The 19826-nt window shown below is 43.8% G+C and overlaps 1 protein-coding gene across 1 annotated transcript in view; it reads left to right on the top strand.

The window, feature by feature from the left end:
- dph1 (diphthamide biosynthesis 1) overlaps positions 1 to 19826 on the top strand; it is a 70601-nt gene that overhangs the window by 21798 nt on the left and 28977 nt on the right. The window contains exon 4 of the mRNA XM_080525783.1: positions 19527 to 19648. Coding sequence (XP_080381909.1) covers positions 19527 to 19648 — 122 coding nt within the window. The remainder of the gene's footprint in view (positions 1 to 19526; positions 19649 to 19826) is intronic.

Raw genomic sequence — 19826 nt, 5'->3', positions numbered from 1 at the left:
ACGTCCTGTCGATGCCTCATACCCCCTCACTACCCACCTAAACCTCCTGTATGTGTATGTGTATGTATGTGTTTCACCCCCACTGTCCACCTAAATCTCCTGTATGCGTGTCCCACTGTCCACCTAAACCTCTTCTAGATCTCTCTAAACCCCTCAATGTCCAATGATTAAGCATTCCTCGGTTAACTGTAACTAAACCCGGTGCTTTCCTCCTTTCTCTGTCATAATGAACAACTTTCTCCCTCTGCGTATAAATCTCCCTGTTTGCCTTTTTATTAGATACATTTGCAGACAAAACGTCTTAAAACACACAAACACTTTTGTCCTCGCTAGCGAGGTTTGTTAGCTTTGCTGTGGCGGATGTGGGCTGTTTTAATAATAGACAAACTGGCACAGGAATTTAAGTTATTATTACATTTTAGGAACTCTCACGAGCCGCCCTTTGATACAATGTTGCAATTGCAGTCTCTCACCCCCTCACTGCCTACCCAAACTTCTTAAAGAGGAGAGAGCCAGCACTCGGGCATAAACTCCATCTCAAGTGTACAAGACAGTTTGGCTAGAGATGGATGTGAAGCACTTGCCTCAGGGTTGCATATATCCTTCAGTGGCTCCCAAACTGTGAGCTGGAAGAAAGAAATTACGAAGCACTTGGAACTACGTGATTAATGCCTGTGATGCATTCATATAGTCAACATAGAAACCTTATCTTCTGTCTAACAAATCGGGCCCAGTGATCCATAAAGCATTCATCCATACTTGCTTGTGCTATATCAACTATTAAGAGGACGAAGCCTCACTTCAGGAAGGGAAATCGCCATGGGAGTCGTGTTAAGAGAGCCAGCCACACCCCCTTGTAACTCAAAGCCCAAAGGCCCAGGAGAACCACTCCCGATACACTCTGTTATATTTGCCACCCTAAATCAACCTCTCTCACTCTACAGTATATATACAGACTGATAGGTGGTGATATACTGGGTGTAATATAACATCCTTTGGCAGATAACACCTAGGAAATTGCCCAAGCTGTCTCGAACAATGCAATCGATGCACTCCAAAAGTAAAAAAAAAAAAAAAATCAAGATGGTCTTTGTGGACACCATTCCTCGAAGATCAGGTCCTACAAGATTGGATATCGGGTCTTAACATTCTGCCCTTTCTGTCCCTCACTGTTCTTTAATGAAACATGCCCAGCTGGAGAAGAAAGCCCAATAGGCAAATGGTTGCTTGCTAATTAGCCTACATAGGGAAACTGTGAGCCCAGTGGAGAGACCAGGGGGGAGACCAAGGGGGAGACCAGGAGAGAGACCAGTGGAGAGACCAGGAGAGAGACCAGGAGAGAGACCAGGGGGGATACCAGGAGAGAGATCAGGAGAGAGACCAGGGCAGAGACCAGGGCAGAGACCAGGGGGGAGACCAGGAGAGAGACCAGTGGGGAGACCAGGAGAGAGACCAGGAGAGAGACCGGGGGGAGACCAGGAGAGAGACCAGGGGGAGACCAGGAGAGAGACCAGGGGGGAGACCAGGAGAGAGACCGGGGGGGGGGACCAGGAGAGAGACCAGGGGGAGACCAGGAGAGAGAGCAGGGGGGAGACCAGGAGAGAGACCAGGAGAGAGACCAGGAGAGAGACCAGGGGGAGACCAGGAGAGAGAGCAGGGGGGAGACCAGGAGAGAGACCGGGGGGAGACCAGGGGGAGACCAGGAGAGAGACCAGGAGAGAGACCAGGGGGGAGACCAGGGGGAGACCAGGAGAGAGACCAGGAGGGAGACCAGGAGAGAGACCAGGGGGGAGACCAGGAGAGAGACCAGGGCATCAGTGTGTGGGCTTTTTGGAGTTATTTACTAAGTAATTAAATCAACATACAGTTGGGTAAATAAGTATTCAGCACATAAAAAAAAAAAAAAAAACATATTGCAGCTATTCACATGACATTTAGTCCAGACATTGTTATTAACTCAATAAAACTACACAGCTAAAGGAATTGTAACACACCAATCCATAAAAAGGTTATGTGCAATAAAGGTGAATGACACAGGAAAGAAGTGACACTGAAAATAACTGACAAACTTGTAGGCCTTTGTAGCAGCATTGAAGCTAATAGCACTGCAACCCTTATTTGTGGTAGTACACAGCCAAAGATACTGGGGATCCTCAAGTCTGCAGTATACAATTGTGCCTCTTTGACCTGTCATTGTGAATCTTCAGACAGTCACAAATAAGGATGTCCCGATCCGATATTGATATCGCATATCGCCGCGATATTGGTCCTGAATGCTGGATCGCAGATCGCACCAGAGAAAAAATAGGCAGCGATCTGGGGCTTGCGATCCGGCGTGTCACTCACGTGATGACAACAGTAGTAGTCAGTGGTCATGAGCATGAGAGTTGGCTAGTAGCTACCTGTGTGTAATGAGTCTGACAATGTCATGATGCTAGCTGGTGAAATCATAAACCATTTGTTTACGTAATTTTTCGGTTGTTTACATAGTCTGAAACTACAGATGGTAAGCTTTCAAATGATGCGTCATACATTCGGAAAAAAATTCAAGACGACACAAGTATTTGAATCTTTGTTTGTATCAATGTTTTGCTCAAGAATGGTGACTGCTAAAAACGCTGCTAACAGCTAGTGGCTAACGTTTCGTTCTAAAACGAAAGTATGTTTACAAGCCAGGTATCACTTACCGGTAGCCTCTGGCAACAGTGAGTCCAACCCACAGATTATAAGTATTTAGTGATCGTTAAACTGTTGTATATTATATCGAGTGGTACTTAAAACAAATTGCCTGTTGTGAAAAAAACGAAAAGCAGATATTGTTGACACCCCTTTGATTCTGGGACTGGTTTCTGGTCTCACCAGCAGCGTCACTAGGCTACACTTCTAAAAAGGGTGCTATAATTGATTTGCCATTTGTAAGAGAAGATAAATAGAATAAAAACATGAAGGCACTAAAACTAGAAATCAGACAGTAACTCTTTTTTTTTTTTACAATGCTGAATGTTGCAGTTTAAATTGTTTTAACTGTAAACCAGTTGGTCACTGAGTACTGCAGAGTGCTGTTTTGTTGCTTGAATAAAGGCTGGCAGTCTTTAATAGCCAACTGTTGTTGTGGACTATATACTGGGGAAGTATTTGTTATTATTCAGGAGTGATAGGATGTGTTTTTCCATTGTGCATAGGTAAACTCTAAATACTGTATCATCAGTAATCTTAATCAAGTTGTAATATCTAGTGTTGACACTTCCTGCAAACTCTCCCCCGCCCATCATCAGGGAAACATCTAATAACAAGGAGTAAAACAATAAATACAAATATCGGATTGATATCGGTATCGCAGATACCTGAAGCCCAGGTATCGGTATTGGTAGTGAAAAAATGGGATCGGGACATCCCTAGTCACAAATAGGCCTGTCAAACCACAGCCATGAATGCCCATTTTACAGATAAGAGCTTTAATTACGGTTAATTTAAGAGCTTCATTTGAAGACTACAACAAAATATGTGAGAGTAGATAAAGGTATTTTCTAAACACGAGTTGTACCAAGTTATATCTTCATTTAAAAATATAAACCTCCTTTCCGTTCTTTGTGAGCTGATCTGCTACTCTCCCTCCTTCCACTCTACCTCAAATCTTTTGTGTTCCAGAAGCTGCAGTTAGCTTTAGGGCAAACAGTATGTAGGGACATTATGTTGTTATTGTTGTGTAGTAGAAGTTTACGCTCTGATTAAAACACTTTATTTAAAACGTGATCTTACCGCCCACACAAGATCATGCCGGAACACTTGAGCAATGAGTGTAGCATTGCAGATTTAATCAGATTTTGCTCGTGTCGTGATTTGCAGTTATGGAAGAGGGAGGAGGGGTAGGGGAATTATTGTTAAACAAAATAAAATATATAAAAAATAGCTGTTTGATTACAACATATAGGCTATTTGCTGACTTCATCTATAAATCAAATTTAATGTTACATAATTATGGAAAATATTTCAGGTTGGCAAAATGTATCTTTTGTTTGTTTAGTTTTTGTCCAGTTGAATGGTTTTGGTTTGTCTTGGTTTGTTTTTCTCAGAATGCACTAACATGTAATTGCTTACACATAAAGACTGACTTCGCAGGGTTTGTTTTGCGTATGGGAGCTGACCCACGCAGCGACCCAGACCCTCCTATTCAAATATATTGTTTGTTTTTGGAGAAAAATTAAGAAGAAAGAAGGTTAACATTTTTCAAAGATGAGGAGTGCTGGGTGCAGCACTGGAGAGGGTGAAGGTTCCAACCACCCCAGGTACATACAATAGAATTGGAAAAATATGCAAATTGTGTGGCTGAATACTGGTAATTTGAAAACATTGTGTGACGATGTTCACCCTATTTTATTTATTTTTTACTAAATTGGAAGTCGCTGTTTGTAAACCCACTAGAATGTTTTAAACCAATAAGAGCTGTGTATTGTCTATCTCTTCTAACATAATCGTTATAATGTAAACAACGCCCAGTCATGGGCAGATATATTATTGTAAACTGATGAGAGTGCTCTAATTGTGTGTAACACAACATTCCTCCCTGGAAAAGGTTACTCATGGCACGTGTGCTCCTGAAAGAGAGAGGGAAGGAATGAAAGGATGACCTTATGGGCAGAGGGAGCAAATGAAGAGCAAACCTAAAAGGGGGAGGGATGCAGCAGAGTAATGAGTAATGGTGAAGTGTAGTTCAGTCAACCCAGATGGTAAGATGGCTGGATGGAGTGATGGATGAAACAGGAAATGAAGATAAGGAGTGGGAAGAGAGGAGAGAAGCCCAAACAAGTTGTTCAAATGAAGTGGGGGAGTTGTGAGAGAGGAGGAGAGGGACTGTCATATGACTTGAGGGAATAGAGTGACAGATAGATGATAGAGGGAGGTTGGAGGAGGAGGAGGGGGGTGATGAAGTAAACCCCATCAATCTCTACTGCGATATCTCCTTGTAGTCATTTTGTCTCACAGTTGTTCTTAGCCCTTCTGGGCATGGAAAATTCGTGTGGGAAAACTGTGCGAGAATGCAGTATATTTTTCACCAGAGTGTGTCGAGTGTCCCAGTCTGCTTGCTCTTATTACTAAGCAAAGGGTTATGAATTTTCATGTAATGCTCATTTTTTGTCTTCAAGCTGATGAATTTTACATTTGTCTGTGAAAATGTCATTCATATCAGGGCATTCAGAAACTCTCAAGTGTTCTGACTAATTCAACTAAGGGGGCTAAGCAGAGAGAGGGGTGAAGGGTTGGAGTTGCAGTCGTAATAACAACAGCAGCAGCTAACTCGTGGTTCAGTAGCAGTAAATGCCCTCTCCTTGCTCCCACCTGTGTGCTCTCCTGTTCCCACTCTTTATGAGATCTGATAACAGGACTGTAAACATTGTTTTTGTTTTTGGAGATCCCGTAGAGATATGACCCACCTGTACCTTTTTAGTTTCAACCCCCCCAGTTCTGAATGATGCTAATATCGGAATCTCATCATCATAATTGTCTTTGTTTCTGTGTTGTTTTGTTGTTTGTTTTGTGACTCTAATTTGGATTGGTGCTGGTCTGAATGTGCTGTGCAGTGCAGAGGCTCGTATCTTGGCCCGTATCTGTAGGCTTTTACGTAATGAACCCGGCTCATGAGGTTTTGATAACGAGGCAAGACAAATAGATGAGACACTCAGAAATACTCAGGGGAGTTAAAGGATTATCTAATGGTGTTATTGAAAACATCTGTCTTAGCATCAACACCCACCCCCACCCCCATCCTCCCACCTCCTACTCATTGTATGTCACTGTTTGCCATATATACCACTACCACTTGCCGTATATACCACTGTCACACACTATGGGGTCTGAAGAGAGAGGGGGAGAAAAAGAAAGGGAGAGAGAGAAAGTACCCTACAGAGGCCAGAGGCTGGGGGGTATGTGTGAGGGAAAGAGAAAAAAGGAGAGAGAGAGAGAGAGAGAAGGAGAGATTGAATCCCCCAGCGTGATTCCCACTGCCAGATTTCTTTTTGGCGAGGGGTATATTTTTTTCCAGGGTATTTTCTGTGTTCTGTGTGCGCAAAGAAGATTACAGATATCAGATTTGTTAATATTACAAACCCCAGAGCAAACAGCTCATCTGCCCTAACGCTCCGCCATCGTGGGCTGCCTTCTGCTCACTCTCTCTCTCTCCCTCTGTCTCTCTCTGTCTCCCTCCCTTCCACCCTCCTCCTTATCTGCTTTTCAAGTCACTTTTCTTTTTTTTTCTTTTTTTCCCCCCTCTGTCATTTCCTTTCCCAGACAGTAACTCTGCTCACAAGACTTTCATTTAGCTTCTTTCCTCTTTTGACTTTCTTCCTCCCCTCTCCATATAACTCAATTATTTTAAAGAGAAAATAACAAGGGTTCCTCTCTGCCGAGTTGCCCCGCTACCGAGTGAAGTGCCTCTTCTTCCCTTTGCCAATATCCCCTCCTCCCTTTTCCCCCTCCATAGCCCCCGTGCGCAGGCCCACTCCGCCCGCATACACAGATCATGTCTGAGACGTAATGAAATGAAAGATGAGCCGTCACCAGGTCTGGGATATAAATATTTCACGCCCATAACCAGATTTTTGTCTATGAGGAAAAGTTGAGTGATGTAGGATGTGTGTGTGTGTGTGTGTGTGTGTGTGTGTGTGTGTCTGTGGATATTGTCGCAGGAAGGTAGACACAGCTGTCACACACACTCTGTAAAGGTTTCTGAAGTCTGTCAGAGGTCTCCCATGCAGGTGTGACAGAGCACTCCTTCCTAAGCCGACCTCTGCTGACCTGGCTGTCTGTCGGTGCTCTCCTGAGACCGTTCCCCTGGCTCCTCTAATATTAGACCTAGAGAGAATGGCCTCAGACTTCTCTGTTCTGTTGACATACTCCTGTACAGATTCCTCGCTCTACCATAACATGCTGTTTTTCACCAGTGGACTGATGGTAAGGTAGACATGTGATGGATCGTGGTTGCCCTCGGTGATAGAAGCACCACACTTTTCCACACAGCTAGGAAGAATGTACTCCTCTCAAAGGGATATTCATCTACACAGGCCGTGGTCGATTTCTCTGCATTTCCTGGCAGCCATTTTTCAACATGGCCACCAGCCAGCTCCAAGGCTCCAAGGCGTGGATATGGATTGATTTCACGCAATGATAAGTGCTTGATCTTTATGTAATACTAGCAGGTTAGCTGCAATGTTTTATACAAATAGACATAATGATTTGATGCATTGTTACAATAAAAGCCCCCTTCCCCTCTTCCCTGCAGCACACACACGCACGCACACGCATGATTGCATGTACGCACACACACACACACACACACAGTCTCAGAGCTTGAGGGGTGAGGGGTATCTCGGAGCACTGTGGCACGCAGCTGAGAGATTATAATATTTTTGCTGTTCATAAATCACCATGACAGCAATGGGCCATATTATAGCTAAGCACATGGATTTCTGAGTTTTCTCCCCATGTATTTGCTGTCTGAATAGGCTCCTTTAAAGACTAATTTGTTGTGAAATGTTTTGTTTCAACTGACTGGAACATTCCACTGTTCCAGTATGTGGGTCTTGTGAGTAATGGAACACCCAATGTTAGAGAGCATAGAGCATGAGGGGTTTCTGAAAGACAGCAGGTGCATGACAGGCAAGTAGGAGGTAATTTACAGCCCAGACCGAACAATAGTGAATTAATAATTTTAATAATTAATAATAATTTTGCCATTTAGCAGACGCTTTTCTAATGCTTTTCGAATTCAGGCCTGCTTATTGAAGCAGGAAGCAGTTTTAACACCGTAACTAACCAAAGTACACAGAGGGAGGTTAATAATTCTAACTCTTGAGGAGAGAGATTCTTGGGGCTGGTCCAGAAAATCGCCGGCTTGGGCATTGGCTTGCAGTGAAGATCCGACAACACGGGTAGCCAGCTGAAGCAGCTGAGTTGGAGACGCGACTGGCACGGCAGAGATTTCCCACGACGGACGGGCCGTGTAGCCTGCCGCATCTGGGAACCTGCGATGTAGCTGCATCTTGCAATGTGCAGAGGTTGAATCACCTAAGTACTCAGGAATGTCAACACATCCCCCACAACAGCATTCAGGACCGGTGGGAACCAGGAGGGTAGCCTGCAGAGACCACTGATAGAGGAAGAAGGGAGAGAAACTATTCTTAGTTACACAGATGACACCAACCCGTTGGGACATTGAAAGCTTTCCAGTAGATGGAAAAAACGTACAGCAGTGTTGTTACATAAATCAGATTATAAGTCAGAGTAAGTCAGTGAGTCCAGCAAGTTTCATATGAAACCAGTCAGAGCTAGATAGAAGGAGCTGTGTCTTCAGTGCAATGGAAAGTTGAAGTTGAAACTACAAACTCAGTCGGAACCTGAGTGACGGCATCGTCGTTGGCATCTCAGTGTCGGAAGACCATAGATTTCTTGTGCCTGAGAGTTAAGATTTAGCACAGCGTCTTCTGTGGCTGTGCAGTTCAATCCATGAGAGGCAGACTCGGCCGCAGATGTTACATGTGTAGGCCGGCCCCGAGGATGTTGACGGTGTGGTGGTGTCCTGTTGACGTTGCTTCCTCTTCGTTCTCTTTCCTTCTTGGTTCTGAGCCACGGTGGTTTCATGTCCCACTGCCCTGCTAGTTTGCTTAAAGCCTGCACAACATGCAACCGTGAGTAAGCCTTGAAGAATAGGCTGTTTCAACACCCCCCCAAAAAAACTTTTCAGAAAGAAAGAGACGAGAGAGAACAATTCTATGAGGTATAGCGGAGGCACGACCATGGTGACCGGTAACAGCCAGCAGCACAGCTGGAAAACAAGAGAGCAGACAACCATGGTAACAGGTCGAGCATCGGAGCAGTCGACAGGTGAACCGGTGGAACAAGAGCTGGCCAGACGCGAATGAGATGGATCAAAAGCCAGCACGGCGTAGAGGAGGCCAGAGCATGAAACGAGGCGTCATGGATTAGCAGCAGGCGTGTGCGCCGCCCGCTCAGCGTGACTGCTTTCTAAAAGCCTGCAGGTCTGTGACAGGCAGGTAGGAAGTTCTTTACATACTCTCACATTGAGAGCCCATTGCATGAGAGTTGACGAGGTGCAGTGGCTCCCAGATCGGTCTTTCCTGGTTCAACCAGCTTCGTTTGTCTGCATTGCTGTCTGGAAGTAGTCGGGTAGTCGTGACTCCTGTTTGAAAGCCGTGGAAGTCTGACTACTAAGCACATACACATCTGCATCAAAATGCCATCCGTCTTGAGTGGAGTGCGGCAGGAAGTGGCACCAGTGGCTCTCTGAACAACTCAAGTGGCCAGTCAGCTCCTATTCAAACAAATTAAAGCACTGTGTTAGCGAAAGCACAGACAATTAATCTTCATCAAGCAGGAAGTGGTTTCAGTGTGATTCTCTGATTCGGGATGGCGGGGGACTTCGTCAATCTGCGTGTCTGTTTGTTCACCACTTTTCTGTGTCTGCTATGAAAACCGGAGAGAGCTGGAGTCCGAGCCCGGCAAGCCCCTCTCCTATACCGGGGCTCTGATGAAACGTCAGGCAAGGATTTCATCTTTATACAGCGTCAAGTGGATGGATCTAGTTTCATCTCAGCCTTGTGACAATGTAACCTTCCCTGCTGATCATTAATGACGACTTTACTTTAGTCCCTTCACTCCAGCTGTGTGTGTGTGTGTGTGTGTGTGTGTGTGTGTGTGTTACTTGCAAGGTGCGTGCTATGTATCACATACCCTCCTCTCTCTGTGGTTATTTTGACAAACTCAGTGAGGTTCACTCATATTTATCAGACTTCCTAATGAACCAGGGCTGTTATGAGTTCACAGTTTTCTGCGACGTCTTAATTACATCTTAATGACAGTTCAGTTCTTTTTCAGCCGAAGAGCCTGAGATTGGGCAGAACCAGTGCAGATACACCACATTGAGGAGGCTTAGTGCAGGAGTGAGGGCACAAGAGTGAGGGATGTCAAAGTGTATCGGTCATCATATTATGTACAGGATACAGGTTGTACGTTGTACAATAAAAATGGTATACAAATGAAAAATGAATTAATTTAAATAAAAAATGTATTAAAATTAAAATGAAACAATACAAATATCAGGAAGTAAGAAAACAAATGGAATTATAACCCAATAGGCAATAAGTGTACGGTAATCGACAATGAAGCAATGAGTGTAGGATAAAGTGAGCCATGCAATACAATACAGTAATATGGAATGGAATGGAATGGAATGGTCTTTATTTGTCATTAATACAGTACAGGTACCATACAACGAAATTTAGGAGGGGGGGCTCCCCTGGTGCTTGGAAAAAGACTAAAAACAAAAGGGCCCAGGGTAAAATAAAAAAGGGAAAGAGCTGGTTTACATAAATAAAGGCTATGTACACTATCTACTATACTATACTACTATACTATACAATAAAACACTGTGCTGTACTCTATGCTATAAATATCCTAACTTTTCCTATATCTGAACTAGGGATGCACCGAAATGAAAATTCTTGGCCGAGGCCGAGGCCGAATTTAAGGAAACACTTGGCCGAATACCGAATGTGTATCGGCAGTTTTTAATTTTATCATTGCATAAACTAAATACATTTTGCTTTTTATTCATATGATATTCATGATTTGTCTCTACATAGGCTTCAGAAAGTATTTAGACCCCTTCACTTTTTTTCACATTTTTTAATAGATTTGCCATCAATCCACACACAGTACCCCATAATCTAAGTAAAAACGTTTTTTAGTGTTTGCAAATGTATTAAAATGTAAATACAGAAATACCTCATGTACATAAGTATTCAGACCCTTTGTCACTCTTAAAATTAGGTCAAATGCTAAATGTCTTCAACAAGTCATTCAACAAGTTGAATTGAGTCCACCTGAGTGTAAGGATAATAGTTCATGTTATTTCAGAATGAATATCTTTTGTTTTTATAGTCTCTGGTTTGCATAGAAACCACCGCATGATACAGCTGCATGTCATAAACTCGTGTAGAACAGCTGGGGAGTCTGAATATGTTTTCAACAAGACAACAACTCTGCTTCTCACTCCAATTTTAAATTGAGCTACGACTGCTAAGCTAACTAGCTAGATGAGTGTAAGGTTGCGTTCGTAAAGTCGCTCTGAGAGCGCTGGAGCGCACACTGGGCCCGACGTCATAGAGAAACCGAGTCATTTGATTGGACGAGAGGCATTCCACGAGTGCTGATCGGATTTCCTGAGTGAATTTACGAACGCAGCCAGTTTTGAAAGCGCGTCGCCTCGCGCCGCGCGCCTGTTGAGAGTTATATTTAATTGTATTGCGTTATCAAAACACGCACACTATTCGGTGGTAAACATTCGGTGTTTTCACACATTCGGCCGAATACCGAATGTGCTTTATTTTGCGATATTCGGCCGAATACATTCGGTGGCCGAATGTTCGGTGCATCCCTAATCTGAACCTTATGTACACAAGGGTTGTCATATTGCACATAGTATTGTTGCACATTCATTTAAAGTGTCACAGTTAGCAGGTTTGAAATGTTCACAGTAGGGCTGTCCCAAACGACTATTTTTCTAACGATTAATCTAACGATTATTTTGTCGATTAGTCGGTTATTCTAACGACTAATTTAACGGTTAGTCTAACGATTATTTTTTTGCTGTTCGATTAATGTATCACTTAATTTTCCCCAAATAAATGTCAAAAACTTCTCTTATCAACATTTCAGTATTTTATTCAATTATTCTTGCACTGCAGGGCAATATTCCACACAACAAAAAAGATCCTCTCTTTCTTACAGTCCAACATAAAATATTATATTATAAAATATAAAAGTTAACTTCAAGTAAAAGGAAAAGTGCAAGGAATGCAGTAAATTCTGTAAAAAAGTGACATTCTAACCGGAATACCGTATACTCTCAGTAACAATCTTTAACAATAACAATCTCAACATAAAATATAATATTATAAAATATAAAAGTTAACTTCAAATGTGTTGATCATCTCACGAAAGCCTTGACCCTCCACAATAGCAACAGGTCTCATGTCCTTGACGATCATCTGTAAGATGCTGTTAGAAAGCTGAGCAGCCATCTGGGGTGTGCATGGAGTTGTGCTCTTTTTGTGGAAAAAGTTTTCCACACTGCTTTGCTTCCTGAAAATAAAAAAAGCACACATTTCTTATCATGTGTAGGCCCCTTAATGTCCACCTCACTGCTATGTTTAGCCAACATGGCCATTTAGAAGTCTGTCCATCACCACAACACATAGCTAGCTAGTAGCTACATGGCTAGCTAACTTTACTCTCGCTGCTATGTTATGAATAGCTAAATTGATGCTAACGTAGCATGCGAGCTACGAGCTAGATAACGTACAGTAGGTGCGAGCACCACAATAACAATAGGCTAGTAAGGCTACCGTAGCTAGCCAGCTACATAGCTAACGTTACTCTCGCTGCTATGTTATGATTAGCTAAATTGATGCTAACGTAGCATGCGAGCTACGAGCTAGATAACGTACAGTAGGTGCGAGCACCACAATAACAATAGGCTAGTAAGGCTACCGTAGCTAGCCAGCTAGTAGCTATCCATTTTTCACTGATACACGGCCGGAAAAGTGAACAGAAATACAACGCTGACTTACGGTGCTAGCTTGCGGCTGTCTTCACAAAGCGCTCCAGGATGCTTTCGCTTGAGGTGCTCGTTCATTGCAGTCGTACTGCTGTGATAGGCCAATTCATTTTTGCACAGTTTACAGACCACCACATTGCCATTGGTTTCTTTTTTTGTAAAGTACTCCCATACTTTGGACGATCGTGGGCGAAGTCTTTTAGCCGCCAGCTCGAGTAGGCCAGCTCTGCCTCCGTGTTTGCACTGGTCGCAGCCATGTTGTTTTTTACGACTAACCGACGCATTTTACGGCAACCGACGTATTGACGTAATCGATGACGTCGATGACGTCGAATAATCGTAACAGCCCTAGTTCACAGTTGTATTTCAATATTGCACTTATGTTTACAATCTAGTAGCTGCCATCAAGTTGTCTAGATTGTCCAGGGCCTAGAACCTAGGTCTTTGCTGTGTTCAGGGCCTGAATGGCCCTAGGGTAGAAGCTGAGCTTCAGTCTATTTGTCCGTGCGGACATGGTCCTGAACCGCCTGCCTGAGCGCAGCCTAACAAAGTGTTCGTTACCAGGGTGGGATGGGTCCCTGGAGATCTTGGTGGCCTTCCTGAGGCAGCGTGTGTTGTACAGCTCTTCCAGAGAGGGGAGGGGGGCGCCGATGATCTTCTGGGCCGATCTCACGACTCTCTGTAGCGCTTTCCTCTCTGCGGCTGTGCAGCTGGAGAACCACACGCAAATGCAATAGGTGAGGATGCTCTCCACTGTGCAGCGGTAAAAGGTCACAAGCAGCTCCTGTCTGAGGTGGTATTTCCTGAGGACTCTCAGGAAGTAGAGCCGCTGTTGTGCCTTCTTGATGATGGCTGCTGTGTTGGTCCTCCAGGACAGGTCCTCCTGTATGTGCACCCCCAGGAATCGGAGAGTTGAGACTCTCTCCACGCTCCCTCCATCGACTAGCAGGGGCTGGACCTCAGATTTCTTTCCTCCTGAAGTCCACGATGATTTCCTGGGTCTTTAACTGGTTCAGCAGCAGGTTGTTAACCTTGCACAGCTTGCCCAGCTGCTCCACCTCATCCCTGTACGCCGCCTCGTCCCCCCCCGAGATGCAGCCCACCACGGTACAGTAAATAGTAATACAGTAAATAGCAGCAGTGAGCAGTATGCGAGCAAGTGTGTCTATGGTTGATGTGCAGACAGTCCGTGCAAATTGTCTTCGGTGCAGGTGAGCAACTAGTAGTGCCGACGAGCTGCTAGGTTTATGGCCTGGAGGTAGAAACTGTCTAGAAACGGCCGATGCCTGTCTGGCAGTAGAAGAGAGAACAGGCTGTGGCTGGGGGTGACTGAGGTCCTTGGTGATCCCCCCCGGATTTGCCTCAGACACCGCCTGGTGTAGATGTCCTGAATGGCTGGGAGCTAACCCCCAGTGATGGACTGAGCTGTCTCCACCACCGTCTGCAGAGCCTTTGCGGTCGAGAGCTGTACAGCCGCCACACACCAGGCGGTGATGCAGCAGCTGGACCGGCGCCTCTACCTCCTATCGTCCACGATCATTTCCTTGGGTTTTACTGGTGTGGAGAGGGAGAGGTTGTGGAGGTCCTGGAACCATTCTGCCAGGGCTCCGACCTCCTCCCTGTAGGCTGGCTCATTGATGCTGGTGACCAGGACGAGCGGTGTCATCAGAAAATGTGATGATGATATTGGAGCGGGGGGGGGGGTGTGTGTGTGTGTGTGGGGGGGAGTTATATACAGAAGGAGAGGGAGGGAGTGAGAGAGAGAAAGAGAGAAGGAGGGACGTGCTATCTCTGTGGATCATTTATATGTCCTGTGTGGGATGAGGCCTGAGGGTTGCAGTAAACGCTGACACCTAGCTCGTTTTCCTCTCTCTCTCTCTTTCTCTCTCCTTTTACTCTCCCTCCCTCTATCTCTCTTCCTCCCTCCCTCTCTTCCAAACAGTGGGATCAGGGTTCCTGGTCTCGCTGTAATTACTCGGGCCCGGTCTCAGGTGGTGTCACATCTCTCACATGGGCCTCATAATCCGATTCACGCATTGATTACCAGGGAATTTCAGCTCGCTCACTCACTGAAAAATAATGAGATGTGTATAGCAGCGCTACGAAGATGGAATTATCATAAGAATGATAATGGTATTTCTTGCAGATAGATGGTTGATTAGATACTGTAATCTTCTGCGGTGCCTTAGTTTGCATTGTAGATGTGGCAGTGTAATGTAACTGTAAATTACAGCGCATAACTCGTCAGTATTCTGCTGGAGTACAGTAGCTGTATATTTTTAGCCGGGAGACACATTTATGCAGCACTAACAATGTCATTAGAATGCTTTAAAAGAACGCCGGCCCCAGAATTTGAGGAGACCTCATGCACAGGCAGACCCTCAGATCTCAAACTAACGAAGGGATTAGACTAGTTGTTAGTCTCCCATTATCACCATCGCTCTCTCTTGTGTGTGTGTGTGTGTGAGAGAGAGAGAGAGAGAGAGAGAGAGAGAGAGAGAGAGAGAGAGAGAGAGAGAGAGAGTGTGAGTGTGAGAGAGAGAGAGAGACTGCATCAAGACCTTGACGAGAGAAAGGATAAGCAAATCAAATCTCCTATGGCAAATATTTATTTACCAGATGAGTTCCCTCCATCCGTCTCCACATGTTTCACGAGGCTCAGGTGGCCTGTAGTGTCCTTCACATGAGAGCAGCCATTAGAGGAGAAGTGACATGAGTATTGGTGAGAGAGAGAGAAAGGAAGAGAGAGAGAGTCACTGCCCCTCTTATGAAAGAGAGGTGGATATGGGGACTGGAAGGAGAGAAATAAATAGAGTTAGTGCCCCTCTTTTAAGGCTGGCTGTTGGTCGTTGGTCGAAGCTAAGAGAGAGGAGAGAGCAAAAGCGAGGGAGTAGAGAGGAGAGAGAGCAGAGAAGTAGTAGAGAGGTGTAATGTGGAACAGAGAGTCTGAGCCCCTCCTGTTAAACTAGATAGCAAAGGTAGGTACAATGGACACCCAGCAGGGGGAGGCTGGTGGAAGCAGAAATAAACTGGAGGACGCCTCATGGTTAATGCATGGTATGAAATGAGGAACGGTATCAAGCATATGTGAAATCATTCGATATCATTCCATATTCCATTCTACCTCCACCGTTCTCCACTGGCACCCAGAGATGGAGAGACCTAAAGAGGTGAGAGTAAACTCACTAAGATGTAGAGTAGGCTGTGTTCAGATTCTGGGCAGCACTCGGCAAACAGTTGATATTAGTGAAAAGGAGGTTGGTATATAGGTCCATACACTGCAAAAAGTTCATATGTTTAGGAAATAATGTGACAGGGTCTGGTGAAAAAGTCCACATGAAGGGCAAGGTCATTTTTCAGTTTCTTTCCAGATTATGAAAGTGCAGATTGTAAGCTTTCAAATAATGTGTCATGCAGTGAAATAGTTATGCTTATTTGAATGGTGGTACACCTCAACGCAAATACCGGAGAATCTTGCTCAGAATCAAAACGCACAAAACAGCTGCTAGTAGCTATCAGCTAAGAAGGTACATCGCTATGAGCATCTAACTGCATGTTTAGCACATCACAACATGCTGCTAGAACATCAACGTGCTAAAAACACATAACTACACATCATTAGATGATCACACTGTCCATTTTTTTTTTAAAGAGGCTTTTTGGTCATTTGCGCGACTTGAGAATTGCCGACATGCGGACCTTTTCACCAGACCGTGTCACATATCTTTAAATCTACATGCCTGGTAAGAAGAAATATCTTGTCAGACAAAAAACAAGCATATTCTGGCTTGATTGAAGATATTTCATCTTTGGTTTTTGCAGTGTAACTATAGGGTTGGGTATCGTTTGGGTTTTATCCGGTACCGGTACCTAACCGATACTTTAAAAACGGTACCGAAACGGTACTTAATTCGGTACTTTAGATTTTTTTAAATGACATATATATATATATAATAATAACACGGTCGACAACATTAAACAGCTTTTCACTTTTTTATTGCTGAGGCACAATATATATTAGTTAAATATACACTCAAATTAAAATAAATGAAAATAAAACTCCTGCTGACTGAGGCACAATATACATATATATAATATTACAGTGAAATATACACTCTGAAATATACTGAATCTCTCAGACGCCATTCACCTTGGCAAAGAAGGGAACTTTGACAAGGTGGAGGAAATTCACAGGGCTGTTACCAGGTTTGTGGTCAAGGGACTGCATTCCTTTTATACTGTGGAATCTCCCTGTTTCAGGTAAAGTGACGTGAAAACAATATTTGTTTACTTTATGTTTATAAATCTGTGCCATTAGACAATTATGTCAAAACAAAACAAAAGTCAAAATGACAATAAAAAAGTCAAGAGAGTATTTTGCCAGAGAAGGCAAATATGCTGATCTTTTTGCAAAAGAATTGCTGATGTGGGAGTTTTCTTTTTATTTATTTATATTTGAGTGTATATTTCACTGTACTACGCTCGTGAAGTCGCGCTGGAACTCTGACCAGCACTCGTGGAACGCCTCTCGTCCAATCGAAGCGCTCGGTCCCTTTATGACGTCGGACCCAGTGTGCGCTTCGGCGCTCTCGGAGCGAATGTACGAACGCAGACGAATTTACGAACACTAGCAAAATAGCTACTACTACTACTACTAGCTTCCGTGGCTGCGTTGTCAAACCGAGTCTGTCAACCACGAAAACGGGGTAACTGTCGGTTAGTCTACGAGCTCCCTTGGCCGAGCCAACCAGCCGCTTTCTGACTTGGGATTTACTACTTGACAAACTGTCAGTTTGAACCGTCAAGCGTCTCGTGACAGAGAGACGCCAGCTGTCCTGTGTCAGTTTGTGAGCTTAGAATTATAAGTGAATAGCACTGAGTGGAAATTTAACAAGCGATGTCACGTCACGAGTCACCAGTTGACTGTTGCATGACACCGGACACCAGGGGGCGATATAGAAAAGTACCGAAATGAGGTACCGAAATCTCCTTTGCAATTCGGTACGGTAGTTACCGAATGTAAAGTAACCGGTATATACCGGTACCGATTTTCGGTACCCAACCCTATGTAACTACCATCTCCTGTATACCCCAGTTTTACTATGAATAAGACCTGTTCGGCCTTGCCTAAACATTTGAAAACAGCCCAGAAACAACAACAACAGTAGCAGCAGCAGCCTCACCTTCACCCTCCCCTCCAGCTCTGGCACTGGGTCCTTCTGCTTTCCTCCTCCATTTACACCTACTCCCGGCGTTCTGCACCCTCCCCTTCCTTTTATACAGCATTTATGAGTTTGTTTTACATTTTAATGCCCAGGAAATTATGGCATGATGAGATGCAGAATTAATTTGCTTGTAGGCCTATTACATTTATTCACACAGAAAAATGCCTACTCTACACATGTAGGAGTTCAGTTGTGTGCCCCACAGAATGCGAGGACCTTTTCTATGAAACACAAACACACGTACACATACATACATACATACATATACATACATACATACATGCATACATGCATACATACATACATACATGTACGTACGTGCTTGCGTGCGTGCGTACGTACATACATACATACGTACATATACATACACACACACATACACAGACAGACAGAGCATTCGGAAAGTATTCAGACCCCTTTTACCACATGTTGTTGTATTATAGCCTCAATTTAAAATGGAGTACGTTTGGAGTGGAGTACATACATACATACATACATACATACATACATACATACATACATACACACATACATACATACATACATACGTACATATACCCCTTCTTCCACATATTGTTGTATTATAGCCTCAATTTAAAATGGATTAAATTAAAAATAATTTGCCATCAATCCACACAAAATACCCCAGAATGAGCGAAACCACTTTTTTTTTTTTTCAGTAAATATATAAACATTTAAATACAGAAATACCTCATTTACATAAGTATTCAGACCCTTTGCAATGACACTCTTAAAATGAGCTAAAATGCAACATTTATTCTGTGATTAGCATAGGAATCAATTACACACTTGACTCCTATGCAAATATGAGACTCTATAAAAACATATATATATATATATATTCCAAAGTTACATTAACTATTATGCATTAAGCATTAAGATGGACTCTTTTTGTAGCTCATTTTCTCTCATTTTAATTACATGGGCTATTTAAATTGTAATACATTTACAGATATTTAAAAAAACGTTTTCGCTTTGTCATTCTGGGATTGTGTGTGGATTAATGGCAAATTATTTTAATTTAATACAATTTAAATTGAGTCTATGATACAACAACATTTGGAAAAAGTGAAGGGGTCTGAATACTTCCCGAATGCACTGTACACACATATATGCATACATACATACATACATACATACATACACACACAGCCTGAGCCTACTCTCTTAAATTAGGCCACTGAGTGTGTTTATATGCTATATGGGGTACAGCAGTCCTATCATCTGTCACTGAGCCTGACTCTGATTGGCCCATCCATATGTTAGACCCCATGCCACCCTTCCCCCTAATCTGCTTATGTCCACTTCCCTTTATTACTTCCACGTTATAAGCTTATGTCTATTGGCTTGATTCAGACTGACTGGTATCCTATTCTTATGCTTCAGTGACGTCACTTTTTTGACAGCTCCACCAAATTGAGAATCATCTTTACACACACACACGCACACACACACACCCTCCAGTCAGTGACAGTGCCCAGGCACAGTGGCTGGTAGATACAGTAGTCTTGTATGAAGAGAGACGGGGGATTGATCTCCAGGCTCTATCAGGATTGTCCCATGCTGTGAGTGCTGTGTCTATTCATCTCCACGGTTACGATCAGGGGGCGGTCCGTTGTGCTGATCGGTGGTTATGTGCTCTCTCTTAGGTTCACAGAGGCAGACACCATTGTGATGGGGGACGTGACGTACGGAGCTTGCTGTGTGGACGACTTCACCGCACGCGCCCTGGGAGCAGACTTCATGGTGCACTATGGCCACAGTTGTCTCAGTGAGTCTCACACACACACACACACACACACACACACATGTGTGATATACACACACGGTATAGTAGGTGAGTTTACAAGGTTCATATGATGTTGCAACGATGGGCTACCTCAATGCTGTTGCTGGGGCATATACGAGTGGTGAAGTCATGTGAAGTGTTGCCAAAATACACCTCAGCT

The sequence above is a fragment of the Nansenia antarctica genome (genome assembly GCF_963989245.1).
Source record: "Nansenia antarctica genome assembly, chromosome: 3".
NCBI lineage: Eukaryota > Metazoa > Chordata > Actinopteri > Argentiniformes > Microstomatidae > Nansenia > Nansenia antarctica.
Note: the sequence above shows the minus strand (reverse complement) of the source record. Positions and strands in the feature narration are given on the sequence as shown.